General features: G+C 31.2%; 2 protein-coding genes across 4 annotated transcripts; both read right to left on the bottom strand.

Moving 5' to 3' along the window:
• Positions 1 to 11,128: 11,128 nt before the first annotated feature.
• Positions 11,129 to 14,172, bottom strand: LOC128294075 (pectate lyase-like). Its single transcript, XM_053029837.1, has 3 exons — positions 13,856 to 14,172; positions 12,520 to 12,555; positions 11,129 to 11,332 (listed from the first exon to the last, which is right to left on the bottom strand). Exons 1-3 carry the CDS (start codon positions 14,062 to 14,064, stop codon positions 11,296 to 11,298), a joined length of 282 nt encoding a protein of 93 aa, XP_052885797.1. The 5' UTR covers positions 14,065 to 14,172; the 3' UTR covers positions 11,129 to 11,295.
• Positions 14,173 to 15,195: 1,023 nt separating this feature from the next.
• LOC108480716 (hypersensitive-induced reaction 1 protein-like) lies at positions 15,196 to 18,649 on the bottom strand. Of its 3 annotated transcripts, none has more exons than XM_017783793.2 (6): positions 18,531 to 18,649; positions 17,058 to 17,258; positions 16,614 to 16,734; positions 16,340 to 16,431; positions 16,167 to 16,263; positions 15,196 to 15,766 (listed from the first exon to the last, which is right to left on the bottom strand). In XM_017783793.2, exons 2-6 carry the CDS (start codon positions 17,244 to 17,246, stop codon positions 15,411 to 15,413), a joined length of 855 nt encoding a protein of 284 aa, XP_017639282.1. In that variant the 5' UTR covers positions 17,247 to 17,258; positions 18,531 to 18,649; the 3' UTR covers positions 15,196 to 15,410. The 3 variants fall into 3 exon arrangements, with proteins under 3 accessions (XP_017639282.1, XP_052885739.1, XP_017639284.1); XM_053029779.1 differs by lacking the exon at positions 18,531 to 18,649 and adding an exon at positions 17,733 to 17,855; XM_017783795.2 differs by lacking the exon at positions 18,531 to 18,649 and adding an exon at positions 17,659 to 17,762.
• Between the last annotated feature and the right edge of the window lie 267 nt (positions 18,650 to 18,916).

Below are 18,916 nucleotides of genomic sequence, written 5' to 3'. Positions count from 1 at the left end.
TTGCACCGTTCATTTTGGGGTGATATGGTGTCTGATGTTGAACAGACTGAAAACTTTTGATATCATGCTATTATACATTATTAGATATGATCCTTTCTGGCATTCCTTGTCAACACCTGATCTCCTTTTTTTTTTCTTTTTTTGGGAATTTGATGACTGTTGATTTTGTGACGTTGGCATATGAAGCGACTTTCACCCACTTAGTGAAGTAATCAATGACCATAAAGATGACGATGTCTGCTAAAAGCTTTTGACGAGATCGGCCCAATAACATTCATGCCCCACATAGAGAAAGTCTATGAAGAAATGAAAGAGGCACATGAATCTTGTCTCCATAAATTTGGCATTTATGGTATAACTGATGCGATCCCCTTCCATAGTGGACCAGCAGTACCCGAACCTCATGATTTGCTTTGCCATTGTAAAACCGTTAGCATGTGTTCTTCAGACACCCTTTTGAACCTCTTCTAAGATTTTCTTAGCCTTAACAACGTCCACACGTCTTAGTAGCCCAGTTGTATCTTGATACGATCGTGCGAAAACATCTTTGAATTCTTAAAATAGCTCAATGACGTCTCGCTTTGTCCTTGTGGTAATATAGGCTCCGATCTTCACCTCTTTCTCTTCTCCTAGGCTCGCGATATCCCTTGACCCTTTGTAAGGTAGGATCTTGTTCTACCATCCTTAACAAATCAGGAAATAGGCTACAATCTTTATAATCTTCAAAGTCCTGAGATTCCTTTAGACACATATCTTGCTCAAAAGGAGATTCTGGGTCAATAGCAGCGTCGCTTTTGATATCTGAAGACCTGTTGTAGGTACGAAGGAATATTCCAAAGAATAAATAAATCTAGGAATAATTATTTGTATGGTATGATCATTAATGAAGAATAAAAGAATATTCAAAAGAAAGTCCAAATAACAAAAGAATCTAAGAATAATTATATGATTATGAATGAAATGGAAAGAATAAAAAAATATTTGCTCAAAATGATAGCAAATATGCATTTTATTAAAATAAAGATTTTGGACATAAGCCTATTTCACAAAAGGATTCTTATTGCTTCTAGGCTTAAAGCAACAAGTGTGTTTTGAATATTACTCTAAATTGGCTCTAAGAAATACAGTGATCTCTTCCACAGTCCCATTGTTCAAAACACCCCCAAGTACATAAGGGCAGGCACTTGGAAAATTCCATTCCCCGGTTCCCTCTTCAGATACTTCGTTAATGTTTAGATTTCCAACATTCCCACCGGACTTTGATATCTTCATAAAATTTGATTTCTTTATTGTCCATCATGTCCTGCACCAAGGCCCCGAACTCGATGCATTCTTGGATTTCATGCCCATATTCATTGTGGAACTCCCGCTACATTAGGCGCGAATGGGTCATCAAACTTCACAATCCTTATTTTAATAAATCTCTCAATTAGCTTTTTGAACGCGGTGCAATTTTCGATTGAATGCCCAATGATCCCAGCATGGTATTTGCATTGAGCATTTGCGTCGTACCATTTGGGAAAAGGAGGTTGCATCGATTCTAAGTAGAAAGAGGACACCACATGTGCATAGAATAGCTTCTGATACAACTCCCTATACGTCATAGGTATAGGTGTGAATTGTATCCTTTCGGTATTCGTATTTGTAATTGTTTTTTGTCTTGGGGCGCCTTGGTGGTTGACAATTACCATATTCAGTTGGTCTACAATGAGTGACTTGGAATAACCTTTTCTGTATGTGCTCGTGTTGTTCACCTTATTCTCTCTTTTCCTTGGGGTTGACCTTTTGGTACTATCCTCTACCTCTATTTTGCCGCTCCTTATCATGTTCTCGATCATTTCACCAGTCATCACTATATCTGAGAAGCTTTTAGTGGTGCTCCCCAACATATAAGTGATGAATGGAGCCTTTAAGGTATTGATGAATAGCATGGTGGTTTCTTTTTTATGAGAGGTGGCTGGACTTGTATAGCAACCTCCCTCCACCTTTGGGCATACTGCCTAAAGCTCTCGTTTGTTTTTTTCTCCATATTTTGCAAGGTGATTCTGTCAGGGGCCATGTCTGTCACGTGACTATCTTGCTTCATGAAAGCCTATGCCAGGTCTTTCCATGAACTGATTTGAGCATGGGTTAGCATGTTGTACCATTTGGCCGTAGCCCCCGTTAGGCTGTCCTAAAAATAGTGAATTAACAGTTGATCATTGTTGACATACCCAGTCATTCGTCTACAAAACATGGTAATATGAGCCTCAGGGCAGCTAGTCCCGTTATACTTCTCGAACTCAGAAGTTTTGAACTTGGGGGGAAGCACCAGATCCGGAACCAAGCTCAAATCCTTAGCATCGATCCCATAGTGATAGTCAGCACTTTCCTTTGCTTTGAACTTCTCCTCTAACCACTTGCATCAGTCTTCCAATTGTTTTGGGAGCTCTGCTCTCACTCTTTCGGCTTCTACCATGTCATCTAGATTAGGGAATATAGGATTAGTTGGGTTATCCCTTGGATTAGAGTCTGAGCCTGCTTGATAGCTAATCAGCATTGAAGCACCAGCCTGAAATTATTGGGGACTAATTGTAACTGATAGCCTTCGCGTGTACACCTCGGGTTGTGTCTGAGCGTTTGTCGGGGTAAAACCATAGGGTAGAGAGGACCTTCATTGTCATCCCCAGAATTGACTATAGGGCTTTTTCTTTTTTCTTGCCCCCCAGTCAACAACTAGGTCAATTAGTTCATCATGTTCCTTTGGGACTCCAGCACCTGGTCCCTCATATCCTGTTGAATCTTTGCCAATTGTTCTTGCATCTGCTCTTGCATTTCCTTTTGCATTTGTTTCAATCTTTCCAATCTTTTATCCATCGCTTTAGTTTTTCTTCATGTACCGTAAGGATGCGTACTTGGTAGATTTTTGTCAGTTTCTAGATTACTAAAATGATTTTTTAATTATGGTCCTTTTGTTAAAATCTAATACATGTGATGCAATCTAATGCAGATGCATGGGATGAATACAAAAAGAAAGAGAGGCGTTGATTCTGAATTCAGTTCTATTAGAACAACTTTTCTAGAAAACAAATCTCTTTACATAAAGCGAAAACATATACGGCATCACCCTCATACTCCAGGCGAAGACATTGATCCATTTCTTTATATCCGGATGTCAAGATCAAATCTCACGAACTTTCCAATGGATGCCTTTACTAGCTCTTTTTTTGCTTCATCTGGGTTGCGACCCATTGTTCACTCATCCCCGGGAGGCTTGTTAGCTTCTTTTAAGAAATTCGAGATGTTAACGGCTCTCGAATAATCTTGGTTGGCTTAAAATGAAGGAAAGTCCTGTATTCCTCTACGGGCTATCACCTTTCTCTCATTGTGCTTACTCAGGCCATATTCGGACGGCCATATTGTATTCTACTTTATCAAGTAATCCATTTTCCCTGACAAGCTTTCTATTTAGTAACTAAACGTGAATTAACACCTCCTTTCTATGGTGATGCAATGCAATGTAATCATAAACAAAACAAAACAAAACAAAACACATCAGTACAGGAAACATAAATGACAGACAGAGTACCTATTTAGGTGACCACTAGGGTTTGGAGTGGCTCTACCTAGGGCGGGCTCCTATGGCTCACTATATGTGGTTCAGTTCTAAAGACAGGGGTACCTGAACCAGTAGATTCCTCGATCCTCACCCATTATATGCTCATATAGACCGAGTTCGATTCAGGGGAATACATTTCCCTATGGCTATACGGAGATGAAAATCTCAAGAAGACATAGGTACAGATGTATCTTGGAAGTGATCCACTATCCTATACGGAGGTGAAAACCTCACGAAGGACTAGTTTCTCACTCCCACTTAAAAGGATAGATCGAATGATCATGCAGTGCAATATGCGAAAAAACCTAAAGACTCGAACCAATAAAGCATATATTACAACCAAAATCACAAAAAAAAAATGATGAATAAAATGCAATGAAAGGATCGTATTTTAAAACGAATTTTCAATTTTCAACGAAAAGACAAAAATTAGTCAATTTACGGCTTGACTCTCTTATTAAGTCCCTAGTGGAGTCGCCAAGCTGTCGTAACCATTTTTTTTAAAAAAGGGGTCGACTTTTATTTTAAAAAAATAAAAAATGTGGGAGTTGCCACCAATCTTTTTTATGAGGTGTGATCGGGTCACCTTATGATTGATCATTTTAATAAAATGCTTTAATTTACTAAAACAACAATTTTGGTCTACGAAATTCTAGAAAACAGGTTCGGGAGTCGGTTACACACGAGGAAGGATTAGCACCCTCGTAACGCCTAAAATTGGTGCCTAATTGATTAATTAATATGTTAACGTCGAGGGTTGAAAACCCGAAAAATTCAAAATACGATCCCTCTTTGTATTAATGCTAATTTTTCATGAAAAATTTACTTGAATAAATTGAAATGAATGTTAAAGACCCTCTCGTCTCGAAGTAGCAAAATGTCATATCCTGTAAGTTAGGATATGACACCTTGAACTTTTGAGAATAAGCTTATCGTTATTTTTTTATTTTTTGAAATCTTACGTGTTTAATTTAGAAGGATATTTGATTATTTAGATCTAAAGAGAAAAAATAGAAACCTCGTAAGTTAGGACACAACTTTTTTAAGTTTCTAAATACGAAATATTGCCTTTAGTTTATTCAAAACTCATGTATTTTAAAAAATTAAAAAATTATTCGGCTATTTAGGTTTAACGAGAAAATCGAAACCCCGTAAGTTAGGGTACGATTTCTTGAATCTCTAAAATACGAAATGTTACCAATTTTAAAAATTTTATTTTCTTTCTTGAATCTTAGTGAAGATTAATGTAACACAAATAAAAATGTAAAAATAAATCACGATACAAATATGCATAATGGAATAATAATAATGAAAAAACAATATAAATAACAACGATAAAAAACGATAATAATAGCAATAATAATAATAACAACAATAATAATAATGAATAATATAAAATTTTCAAAGTATAAAAAATAATGAAATAACAATAATAGGAAAAGAGAATGAAAATAAAACAAGACAATTGTAAATAAATAATAATAATAATAATAATAATAATAATAATAATAATAATAATAATAATAAGCAAAAAACTAATAAAAGTTTAATTAGAAATTGAAATTAAGATGCCAACACATAAATAAAGCGATATTAAATAAAGCAGTTAATAATAATAATAATAATAAATAATAATAATAATAACAACGATGACATTAATAATAATAATATAATAAAAAATCTAAAGTTTAAAAAAACTATATAAAAGATATAAGTAAAAAATAGAATGATAATAACAAGAGTAAAAAATACGTATATAAAAAATAATGAACATAATATTAATATATAAATAGTAATAGAAATATAATAAATAGAAATATAATAATAGTAGAAATATAAATAGACAAATAAATATTAGATAAATAATAGTATTAGAATAACAAAATAAATATAAATAGAAACATAATAATAATAATAGAAATAATATATTAAATTAGTTAATTTAATGATAAAATAGCAAAAATAACAAAAAAGGACTAAATCAAACTTTAAAGCAAAATTTTAGGGCAAAAAAAAAAAGGAAATGGACCAATCTGAACACGCAAATAACAAAGAGGGACCAAAAGGGAAATAATCCCGTCCTCCAAAATGCGCAGCTTCAAGGAGGACCAAAATGCAATTGAAAATAAATCGCGGGGTAAAAATTATAAATAATAAAAAATTTAATTGCAAAACTATAAAAAAAAGTGGAAGGGCTAAATGTAACAGTCTGGTTTTGACCTTAGTTGGAATAGTGGTTTCGAGACCACAAATCCGATTTAAAAAAATATTTTAATATTATTTTTTCGTGCCTATTATAAGTGAATTAACATGTGTGAAAGTCTCGTGTGAAAATTCAACTGTTTGTGTGCTTAATTTGCAAAAAATGACCTAATCGCGTAAAAGGTAAAAGCTGTGTGTTAGATGTTAAATGTGCCTATTTGCTATGGCTTTTTATTTTTGAGGTCCTTATGTTGTAATTGGACCATGATTAGTGGGAGATAAATGACCTTAAAATGGATGAATTAAAATGTTTTAAACAAATGGTAAAATTGGAATTTGATAATTAATATGTGTTAAAACTAAATAAACATGAAACTAAGGCCATTATCATCTTGTTTGGCCGTATATATAAAACAAAAAGAAAGAAAAATTCAAGCTTAGGGTTCGACACTTACTTTACTTGATTAAGGTATGTAATTAGCTCAGTTTTTGATAATTTTTACGTTTTTGTAATCGTTGCTTCGTATACTATCGAACCCATGCTTCAATTTCTGATTTTGGTGATGATTTTGAAATGTGCCATTGATGGAACTATGAGCTTTGTGATGTTAGTTGATGAATTGTGGAAGCTTGATGTTGGGTTTAAATGTTTTGTATTTAGATTTTTGATGAAATTGAGTATTTTGGGTTAAATTGTAAAAATGTTATTTTGGGAGACTAAAATGTGAAATAAATTAAATATATGGATTTGTATGAGAGTTAGGAGAATTCGGCTAGGCTTGTGTACAAGCAAATTTTGTGTATTTTGTGAATTAGGGACTAAAGTGTCGAAATGTGAAAATGTAAGGGCTATTTTGCAAAATACCCTAATTGTGTGTATATGGATTTTTTTGAATGATTTGGTGAATAAAAGAATAATTTTGAATACATATAGATCAAGAAAAGAGGAATTCGGATTTAGATCGAGGGAAGTCGAAGATTATAGAATAAACGTTCGAGTCGACAACTTCGATACGAGGTAAGTTCGTATGTAGAACATGATATTATAAATACATGTTGTTTTGATTATGCATAGATGTATATATAATTGAGCTGAATAAATATGATGATGACTTGAAAGTATTTGGACTAAGTGTGCGATTTAAACTAGCTTCGACTACTTGAGGCACTAAGTGTGCGATACCGACTTGGTTTCGGGTAATTGAGATGGCACTAAGTGTGCAGAATCGTTCTAGTTTCAGGTAACCTTTAAGCACTAAGTGTGCGGATGTTTAAAGCATTGGTGATTTTTGGAAAGTCTTAAAGTATTCGAACAAAAGGTGAGATTGAAAATGAACAAATATGAAAATGTGCAGGTAAGTATGATACCTATGTGATAGATAATATTATGTTTATAAAGCTCATTAAATTGGTAAGAACTTATGGATTGTGTTGGTATAGATTTGATAGATGAATTGAGAAATTGTAATCACTTAAGTGTTGATGATTTATGCTTTATATACTGTTGATGATTTTAATACGAGCTTACTAAGCTTTTGAAAGCTTACTTTGTGTGTTTGCATTGTTTTATAAATATCGAAGCTACTACAAGCTCGGGGATCGTCAAGGATCATCACCACACTATCAAACCTCATTTTGGTACTTTTGAAAATGTATATTTTGAAGTATGGCATGTATAGGCTAGTAGTTGTAGAAGTATTTTTTTGATGTATATACTTAGCCATGTGATTTGGCTAATTTGTGCTTGAACTCATTGTTGATAATGGTTTATGGTTGTGATGTTATTATACAATTGTGGTATGTTTTAGATGGAAAAAAGAAATGGTAAATGTTGGTAAGTTTTGGTAGGTTTAGTATAGGTTTGAATGATGTATGGAAGTAAATGTTTTGATATGAATTTACCCATGTTTGGAATGAATTGGTAAGGTTTATGAGTATGAAATTGGGTGACTATTTTATGAGATGAATAGCTTAAGATTTGGTGTGGAATTTGGCTGAATTGGTTATACAAAAAGGCTTATTTCTTTGCTTGGAGGTTGATCCAAGTTTGGGGTGGCAAATTGGCTATTCAAATTGCCTATTTTTGTCCACACGGGCAGAGACACGGGCGTGTGTCTCAGCCGTGTGCGACACACGACTATGTTGCACGGTCGTGTGTCCCCTGGGGTACCCTACAATTGTAAGTCAAGCTTGAACACGACCAAGACACACGGGCGTGTCTTGTGGCCGTGTGGTCAAGTCAGTATGTATGCTCTGTTATAGCACAGTCTGGACACAAGGGTGTGTCTAAGCCATTTGAGGCACACGGCCTATTCACATGGGCGTTTGACCTTTAAAAAGTTAAAAATTTTTATAAGTTCTAAAACTTTTGTATGTTATCAATTTGGTCCTGAATGCATGTTTAAGCATTGTATACTCAATTTTATGTGAATATTGAATATGAACGAATGACTTTTATTAGTAATGAGATGATATTTGATGTATGGTGGTTCTGATTTGAGTTATAAGTCCAGTAATGCCTTTTAACCTATTCCGGTGACGGTTACGGGTTAGGGGTGTTACACTAAATGTGCAAATAGCCCTTCCATAAAAAACACGCGGATCCTAGGGTTAAGGGTTAGGTAATCGGGTCAAGCCCCCCAAAACGATGTTGTTTTGGTCGTTTGGGGGGCTAATCAAAACGACGATGTTTTGATATTGTTATTTAAGCCCAAAAATTTTGTTTAACTTTATTTTCAGCCTTCTTTTTCAAAAAAATCAGAAAAACCTCTCCAAAAATTCTCTCAAGCCTCCCCACGTCCGGCTAGAGCTCCGACGCCTAACCACAGTGGCGGCCACCGGTCATCGGCGACGGCGTCGCCGTCCATGGTGAATGGAGGGACCAAAAGGCCTCCTTTTAGTATTTTCAACTTCCTGAGCCCATTTCCAACACCAAAACCCCCGAAAAATTAATAAACAACCCTTCAAACCCAAGAAACCTTTTTGTTTCAGGCCACTTGTCTACGGAGGTGACTACCTCTGCTTTTCACGATGTCGATATCCCGATCACCAGGTGAGTTCTCTTTTTTTCTTTTATTGTTTCACCTTTAAAAAGAAAAAAATAAAATAAAAAGAAAATACAAAAATATGAGAGAAATCAAAATAACTGATATGTAAAAAGAACACCTTTTATTTTCGATTTCTTTTTGTTTCCAATCTCTATATGTTTTTTGTTTTTTTTTTGTATTTGATATTTCGTGTGTGTAAAAATACAATTGAAAAAGAAATGGTTTTATAGCCGAATGAGAAAATACAACATTTTTGCCCCTTTTCTTCGTGTGCTGTTATGCTTGTCCCTTTTTTTGCAAGTACGGAGGCATTAGGTGGCGTGTACGGAGGTGGTACAGGCGTGTTGAAGTGGAGGCACGAACGATGGCAGCAGCTAGGGTGTTAGGATTCTGCTGAAGATTTTGTTTAGGTATTGGGCCTTTTTGGGCCTAGGGTTTTTGATTCATTTGGGTTGTAATTAGGTCAATTGGGCTAGATTTTAGTTTTGGATTATTTGGGGTTTAGGTCTGTAATGGGCTGATGTTTTTGGACTGTTAACTTTATTTATTATGTTTTTGTTTTTGTACGGCCTCGGGCAAATTTGGGCCTGTACAAATGCAAATTTGAGTCAGTCCTTCACATATTTTAAATAAAAATAAACAACGAAAAAAAGCAAGTCTTGATAGAGAAATAATCCAGACAAAAGTGGATAATTAATTCTTCTTTTATCTTTCATTTATAGTAACTTATTTAATTGAATAGTCTATAACTTAAATAGTAAGAAGGATCTATAAAATAATTACACAATACATTGAGAATATGCGTGGAATTACTCGATTTGAATGTATGAGTAAAAGTAAAATTTGTGACTTATAATGTTAACTTTTGCAACAACAATAAAAATATATGTTTAAGCGTATTTAAATGTATTTTTCTTCTATTTTATGGATTCGGGAAGATTTTATGATATAAGGAAATCTTATTGGTACCAATAATAGATATTTACTTTTGGGTGTATTAGTGCTTAGTATCTAGTTTATTAAAAGATATTTTATAGGTAAAATAAGAATAAATAGCTTGAGTCTTTGTTTGAATGGAGCAGTAGTTAAAGCTCATATCAAACATCTATTTGATATAAGTTTAAACTGTGTTACTCCATCTTCTACTGTTAATATTGTATTGAAAAAAATAGCTTATGAAACAAAAGATGATTTTATTTTATTGGAATTTTGTATTGAATTTTTATTTACATTGTTATCAAAATACAACACTTTTGAACTTTTTAGAAAGCCATTAAGTTAACGTTTGTGTTTACAAAAGTTCACACCTTCCTACAAAAATAAAAGCATAATCATAAATTTAGTCATTAATGTTTATATTTTTCTATTAATTTAATTTTAATTCTTTAGTTAAATTTAGCCTTCGGCTTATTAAAAAAATCAAATTTGACTGTCAACATCTCAAAAAAAGTCTATTTAATTTTTTTAACCGAAATACTTACTAAAACAATAAATTTTTAAACATGGCTGGAGCAAATCTAGAAATTTTTTTAAATCACCTTTCAACGTTTAATTTCAGAAATTTAATCCCTTACTTGCTTCTAATTTCAAGAATGTAGGGAAGAAGCTGAGAAAAAGGGTCTAATTATATTTCAATCCCTGTACATTTCAAAAATATGATAAATGTTTAAAGCAAAAAATATTTAAATAAATTAATTTTATTTTTAATATGAATCAAGTATAAAATGATTTTCCTCATGCATCTAATTCCAAGTTGATTTAAATCCAAATTCCATTTGCTTTCAAATTATTTTATTATATATTTTCAGGATTATTATCCTATCAACGGTCACTTAGGTTGTACTTAGGAGGGAGTGAAAGGAAAATTAGCTTTAAGTATGTTTGGTTGGGAAAAAAAGCGAGAAGAAAGAAAATAAGAGGGATGAGAAATATGTATATGTTAATTCAGAACTATGCATTTTTAGGATTTTATCTAAATTTAACAAATTTGAAAAGAAAAACCCTTTATGAACCGCATATAATGGTCTGATGGTCAAAGGTGTTCATCGTCCTAGGTGTAACTTGGGTTCGAGTTCCGCTAGTCGTGTTGATTTAAGTTTTTCCAAATTATTGTAATTCACAAAAAAAAGAAAAAATATTTTACTTTAAATTATGTATTTAAAACGATTGTGAACTCACAAATTGATTTAATAAAATTAGGGACTCCTAAACTATTATATAAATATAAGTTTCATAATTTAAAAATGAAAATAAAATATCCTAAATGAGTAGTAAGTATAAATGGAAGAAACTGAGAAGATCAAAACTTTGATTAATGAAAAAAAAATTATAACTTACAATAAGGTGCAATAATATGTAATTATGGGTAGTCATCTATAGCAATTTGACCTGCCTTATTCCAATTTACATTCTTAAAAGCTATTTTTAGCTTGGAGCTTTGATTTAGTATCATACATTCCTAGGCATCTTCCGAGGCTTGGATTCCCTGAAACAAACCAATTCTTTTAAACAATATCCACCATTAATTAAACTCTATTAATATATAACCATTTAAAAAAATAAAACATAAAATTGTCAATTGACTTTTAACTCTATTAGTATTGGTATTGTTGTCAGTGCAAGAAGAATTTGAAATGCATTATTCTCTTATTTAAGGGTTGGGAGGAGTTATGAGTAAACTTATCAAAATTTTAGGCTTGTTTGCTAGGCCAGGGCCTGTCTGACCCGAAAAATGAGCTTAAAATTTTGTCCAAACCCAGCTCGGATAAAAATGCTAAAATCTGGACCCACCCGAATTAGTTTTTTCATATTGTTTTTTTATATAAATAAATTTAAAATATAATACATAAAAAATATGTAAAACATTAAAATAAATAAAAAATATTTATACTTAAATAATAATAAAATAGGTGTAACTTAACAAACAAAATTAACAATAAAACAAGAGTTATACAATATCCAAATAATAACAACAGAATAGTAGTAACATAATAGTGAAATAAAAGCAAAACAGTGATAAAACAACAAGAAACAACCAAAAAAAATAAAGAGAGAAGAAAATAGCATATTTGTTTTGATTTTTTGCTAATTCGGGTTGAGTCAAGCCAGAGCAAAAAAGCCTTACTCGAGGCCCGACCTATTTTTTAAATTAGTCTTATTTTTTTGCCCAAACCTATTTTTGCGCCTATATTTTTGCCCAGACCCTCCTACTCTTTGGGTGGAGATCTAATTATAGGTAATTCTAGGTATTGTATCAAAAAGCAGATATGATAAGATATTAATGTTTAAAAAAGAAAACATAAAGCCAACCATTCAAATTTTAATTTAAAAAAGTAAAATAAATGCAATATGCTCAACAAACATATTAATAAATAGAGATAATTATTTATTTGATTCTTTAAATATTTTAAAAATTATTTTAATTTGGATTTAATATTTTCTCAAATCACTCTAAAATATATAAAGAAAATTAAGTAGCAAAATATATATTGTTTTTAATTACGATTATTACAATAATATATATTATATATTACAACAATATATATGATTGGTGATAAGGTAATTACTTATTATTATGGTTGTTAAATTTTCCTCAATTTTTGCACATTTTTTCATATGTCTAACCATTATTTTAGGGTTTATTAATTTACAGGAAATAATTTTTATACTTACTTCTTTTTATTTTCTCCCTGCTTTTTCAAATCTCTCCTACAAAAACAAATCGTAACACGTTATTCATAAAACTAAAAAAAATTAATATTATAATTTTTTATAAAAATTCAAAATATATATAAAATACTTGTAGATAATCGTGCAGGTTATCATGTTTAAAATCATGATAGATACAAAAGGGGCAAGTAGAGCCTTAACCTCTCAAAATTGAAAAATTGCAATTCTAGCTTCCTATAAATGATTAAATTATAAGTTAATATAAGAGAAATTTATGCTTTGCCCTTCAAATGAAAAATATTTCATTTAATTTCTTCAAAAATGATAAAATCATAAAAAATATTTTTCACATCTCAAAATTTGTAATTCAAATTTATCTCTAAAATAATTACTAAATTTGTTCCTATTTAAAATTTATCATTTTAATTGGTATAACTATTATTTTTGGATTTATTAATTTACTGTCAACTACTAAACTTATATCAGGAAAACATTGAAACAAATTTTATACTTTATTCATAAAATTCTTCCTGCAAAAAGAAATCTCAATACTTTATTCATAAAATTCTTCGTAAATTTAGTATTTAATGTTTATATATATATATATATATATATATATATATATATATATGATCATTTTAAAATTAAATTTAGCTATTTATCTTTAAAATAATTAGATCATTTTTTACAAAATACTAATTAAAATATTATTTTTAACAATATTGATGTGATAATTGTGTGACAAACTGACAGTCCACACATGTTTAATATTAACATATCACCATTTGTCTAATATATCATATCAATAAATCATTTAAAATTTATGAAAGTATTTATAAAATTTAAAAAAGTCCAAAATTCAAAAATATTATAGAAAGTTCATAAAAAAACGTATGAAATACACGTGAATAGCCATCCAAGTTGCCATGTTTAAAATTAGGGGCTTTGACCCTCCCAAAAAAACTGAAAAATTGCAATTCTTGCTCCCTATAAATGACTAAATTATAAATGAATATAAGAGAAATGCATGCTTTGTCTCCTCCCAAATGAAAAATATTATATTTAATCTCTTCAAAATGATAAAATCATAAATTAATATATGGTAAAATCTATATTTCATATATAAAAAAATTAGTAATTCAATTTTGCCCCCCTAAACAATTTTTTGGATTCACCCTTGCTTAAAATTTAACATTTTAATAGTATTTTCATTTAAAAAAAGCAACAAATCGATTTAAAAAAAATAATTGTCAAATTCAACTATTTTTAAAAGATAAAAAGTAAATTTTAACTAAAAAGGAATGGAAAAAATATAAAAGTGAAAAAAAAAAAAAGTTACTTGTGAGCTTTATGAGCTTGGTGGGTTTTGTGGTTGAGATGATTGGCTACATGATGAGGATTGGGATCGTAGGCTTTCTCAGCATTTTGCTTTGCTCTCTGAGCTCGTTTTGCCCATACTTGATCGAAATGAGCAATGTTAGCCATGACTATCCCAGTATTTGCAATCACAATCAGCCCCAACACCAAAATTATCTTTACTACATTCATTTTGGCCAATTGTCTTCTTCAACCCTACGTAACCAAGAAGTGAGTATTGCACGCAGGGCTTTCCTTTTATTCTATTTTAATTTAGTTTTTATTTGATATTCCTCAAATGTTTCAAATTCCCATTCTTTCTTAAATACAAGTGAAATGAGAAATGAGATCCAAATTTCATGCAAACCACTACCCATTAATGGTCTGATTTTTGGTCTCTCTCTTCAATTTCTCCTCATCTTTTGGGTATTCGCTTTCTAGTTTTACTGATATTCTCTATAAATAAATATATTTAAAATGTGTTATGTATTTAACAATAACATATTTATAATGTGTTTTGATTTATAATTATCCAAGATCTAACTTTAGAAAATGTATATTATTTTTTAAAAGTTGGCATAACATTGGAATAGTAGCCTTCTTCCACAACTTTATTTCATTTTTTACTTGCTTTTTTCTTTTTGCCGCACTTCATAGGAGTCACCGATAATTAGGGATTTTTATTATAATAATAGTCAATGCAATATCGGTAGATATATCAATTTTTTATGTTGGTACTAATAATTATCGGTACCAATGTGTTTTGATATATATTTCAAGTTTATTGATATTAAATATTTTTCATATTATAAATACATGCAAACATATATTAATTGCATACATATTTATAAGAAAATTTAGACTTATTAATTAAGTTCAATAATTTAATAAAATGTTTTATTTTATTTCAAAATATAATTATAAAAATAGTTAAGATAAAAAAAAAAACTAAAAATAAACTTGTTGAATTACAATCAATTACTATCACAAATTCTTCTAAATAGTTACTTAAAAGTTCTTAAAATAATCAACATACTATTTTGAAGATTATGAAACCTGAATTCCATTTTATCCCTATCCTCACGCATATAATATTTACTAATGAGTTACTCACAATTTTTAAGTTGTCAATTAAATAAGATAATTAGAGTGATATGAAAATTTAATTAATCATATTCAATTAATAGTAAATTTATATGTAAATTAAATGCTTAATGTTGTTCTTAGAAAAAATTCATGTCTATTATCGTATTAAATTCAAGATTAAATTTCAAATTGCAGTATAGGTAACATTTAAATCCACAAAAATCCAACATAAAGGTGTCTTAAAATCTACTTTATAGAAAACTATGCACCCAATGTTCTTCACAACCCCTTTCAGGGCCATAACATATATACAAAAAAAAAAAAAAAAGCAACCACAGCTAAACAAAATGGCACCAAGAACTAAACAGACAAATACCAAAACTAATTAGTGTCCGGAAAAAAGAAAAAAAAAGCATGCTGGCCTTAAGCAAAACCCAGTATAAGTGTATTAGCTACTGATGTGCAGCCTGGAGGAGTCCCTCGCGAATCTGAGTGGCGACATCACGAACAGCTCCAGGACCATGAGGGATGAACACAGCCGAAGATTTAGAAGCAGCACCGATTTCTTTCATGGTGTCAAAGTACTGGGTGACCAGGACCATGTCCATGACATCCTTTGCAGTAGTCCCAGGTACGTTAACAGAGAATCCAAGCACACTATCTCGTAACCCATCAACAATAGCTTGTCGCTGGCGAGCAATACCCAGCCCTGACAAGTACTTAGATTCGGCCTCACCTTCAGCTCGTTTGATTTGCTGAATTTTCTCTGCCTCTGCCTTCTCGTTAGCTGCCACCCTCATCCTTGCGGCTACAAATACAACACAATCAGAAAATTATATTCTAGGGGAGGCATTATTAAAGCCCAATTGATAGATATTCATCTTAGTAATATACTCTAATGAATCTAAAGCTAAAACGATTAAGCAAATAACAGACGGCAAGAAAGTTGACCATCGCTGTCAAAAGGCAAATTCATGAGTTCCAGCAGTTTTTACTTTTTGGGGCTGAAAATTTCATTATGCCAAATGTTACTCTCATATTTCTGTAGTGGCTTGATTTTTTTGATGCATATATGGGGAATATAGCTAGGCAATCCGGTATACAGTTAGCCTGTCCTAAACAACATCAAGTTTGAAAGAGTAAGAACCAAGTAAGAGGTACTAAATTTTACCAGCATTGATTTCATTCATTGCGTGAAGAAATTTTACCAGCATTGATTTCATTCATTGCGCGCTTCACATGCACATCAGGTTCTATGTCCACAATAAGTGTTTGAGCAATTTCATACCCATACGCAGACATAGCCTGTAAGAGAAATAAGAGTCAACAGAAATAGAAAAACATATTTACATATCAATGTACGTGTAATCAAGTTGAATACCTTCTCAAGTTCTTCTTCAACAGCTTTAGCAATTTCAGTTTTTTGTTCAAAAACATCATCTAGATTTAGCTTTGGAACGCTTGCCCTAATAACTAAAAATATTCAAAAAAATGTTAGTTTCTGTCCTTCATTTGGAACAACTAACTGAATATCAGAACATGAAAAATGTTAAAACATGTCCCATATAACTTTGGATTTATGTATATAAATAAAAGTGAGCGGCATGTGTTCATATATTAGTGTGCAACATGAATATATACTCTTCATATCATACCATCAAAAACATAGGATTGAATCTGCTTCCTTGTGTCGGTGAGTTTGTAGAAGGCATCACTTGCCTTATCTGCCAGTGCCCGGTATTGAATAGATGCAACAACATTGACAAATACATTATCCTGATATGATGACCATAAAGACCAGTCAGTTTCCGCTGCACAAGGGAGGCAAAATATTGTACGCTACGTGTGATATGAAAGTCCTTGAAAATTTATTAATTCATGATTATGCACTCAGTCCTGTCCTATACCTTTACCTTCCCTTGCAAGCTGATGAAAGACAAACATGGCTGCATATGCTATAGTTGGAGAAAAGAATAAAAATACAAGAACAAAATGGTGATCTTTTGGGATGAATTCTTCATCCTAAAAGTCTAAAGAGTTATACAAGAAAGAAGAGTCATAAACTGGAAAACTACAACATAAAAAAGCAATTGATAGACCTTAGTCTTTGTCTCACAACGAACATCCAACTGCTGCAATCTTAGTGACAGGTGGCCGGCAAGCTGACTTCCAAGAAAACATGGTAGGCAATGGCATCCTGGCTCAAGAACATCCTCAAACCTGCCAAATCTCTCCTTGATGGCTACTGTAGACTGGCCAACTTGTACGCAACAGAAAAGATTACCCATTTTCTCTTAGCTCTGAGAACCCAACAGGTTATATATCAGTTTAAAAGAACTCAAACAAATACCAGCGCTATCTCTGATCAACTAGCACAGATCAGCATCAACATGTACCATAATTGATGATTTAGACAATCTATACGACACCAATATTAACCTTGAAACATGAAAACTGATATCAAATGGTAAAACTCAAGAATGAAAGAACAGAAAACAGGAAATACATTGTCAGTAGAAAATGTAAAATAACTAATCTCACAACCTTCCCAAAAAAACCCAATTAACTTCAAGTGCCAATAAAAGACTAGCTTAGCAGATTATCACCCCAGGTTTATAAAACCAGTCTAACTTTCAAATCGTCTTCAGGATATCATAGAGACAAAAGAGAAGAACATATTAAAGAACTAAGAAATCTTACAAATTGATGAACAGAAGGATGAAAAAGCAGAAGAAAACAAAGAAAACTAATAAAATATAGAGATAAAACTTAACTAGACATGTAATATATAAATATACTATCACAAGTTGGCTTGGAAAACAATTTCAGAATAATTGCTACAACTTCCCCAAAACACATTAATTCCTTTTGCAATTTCATTGAAATAGTATGGCAATACAGAATGTTAACATTGACCCACAAAAGTCAACAGATAATGTGACCCACCTACATTATTTCCTAGTATATGATAACAAAGAAGTCTTAATGTTTAATATGCCCGGCAAAATTTCCCAAGAGGGTTCACCAATGTGAAAAAGAAAAAAAACCCATCAAACTTTGCAAAACACGAATAGTTGTCCTTATTTGAATGGAAAATCTATGTTACCATATAACACACTTAACAACTTTAAAACCTTGAAATTCTAGTCATGGGTTGCATCTATGAACACAAATTCATGGAAAATGAAAAACAAGGAATCAATAAGTTCTCCATAATATTAAACTAAGAAAAACTTATAAATATTGGATTGTTACAGCTAATCTCTTCTTTGCCAGCTTAAACAGATAAAACTACAAAATGGGTTTCTTGAATTTGGTCAATTTTCATTAGTTTTCATTGATAAAATCAATTATAAAACCTTATATTATGATTTAATTGACAGATAAATAAGAGGCACGATAATGCTAAAAAGAAGAAGAAGAAGAAGAAGAAGAAGAAAGGATTTTCTAAAGAAAACGGAAAAACCCTATGTAAATTGGAGATCGTTAAGAATAAGGGGAAAAACAAGAAGGGTAAATTCCCCTGACTTAATTGCAATTTTCTTTCGAATGAGAAAAGTTGAAGTTCTTACTTTTTTGGTATCAAGAAAGAAGATGAAGAAGAATCTCATGGATTTTCAAAGAAATATATTTTCCCCTAACTTAATTATCAAGCAACTTATCTCAATTTTGTCCTTCAACCATTACATTTAATATTTAATTAACTTTTTAATATTAATACTATATTTTACTTTCACTAATTAGCATAAAATAATAATTTATTTGAATTATTAAATATAATTAAAATATATTAATTTATTAATCTAAATATTATAAAAAATTTAAATAATATCTTTTAAGAAAAATTAAATAATAATTAAAATATTTTGCACGTATATATTCAACACACCCTTTATCTAATTAATATAAACTAACATTATTTAAAATAATTATTATTAACATAACTTAATTCTGATAT

Source organism: Gossypium arboreum, chromosome 1, assembly GCF_025698485.1.
Source record: "Gossypium arboreum isolate Shixiya-1 chromosome 1, ASM2569848v2, whole genome shotgun sequence".
Classification (NCBI taxonomy): Eukaryota; Viridiplantae; Streptophyta; class Magnoliopsida; order Malvales; family Malvaceae; genus Gossypium; species Gossypium arboreum.
This window is presented reverse-complemented; position numbering and strand designations above follow the sequence as displayed.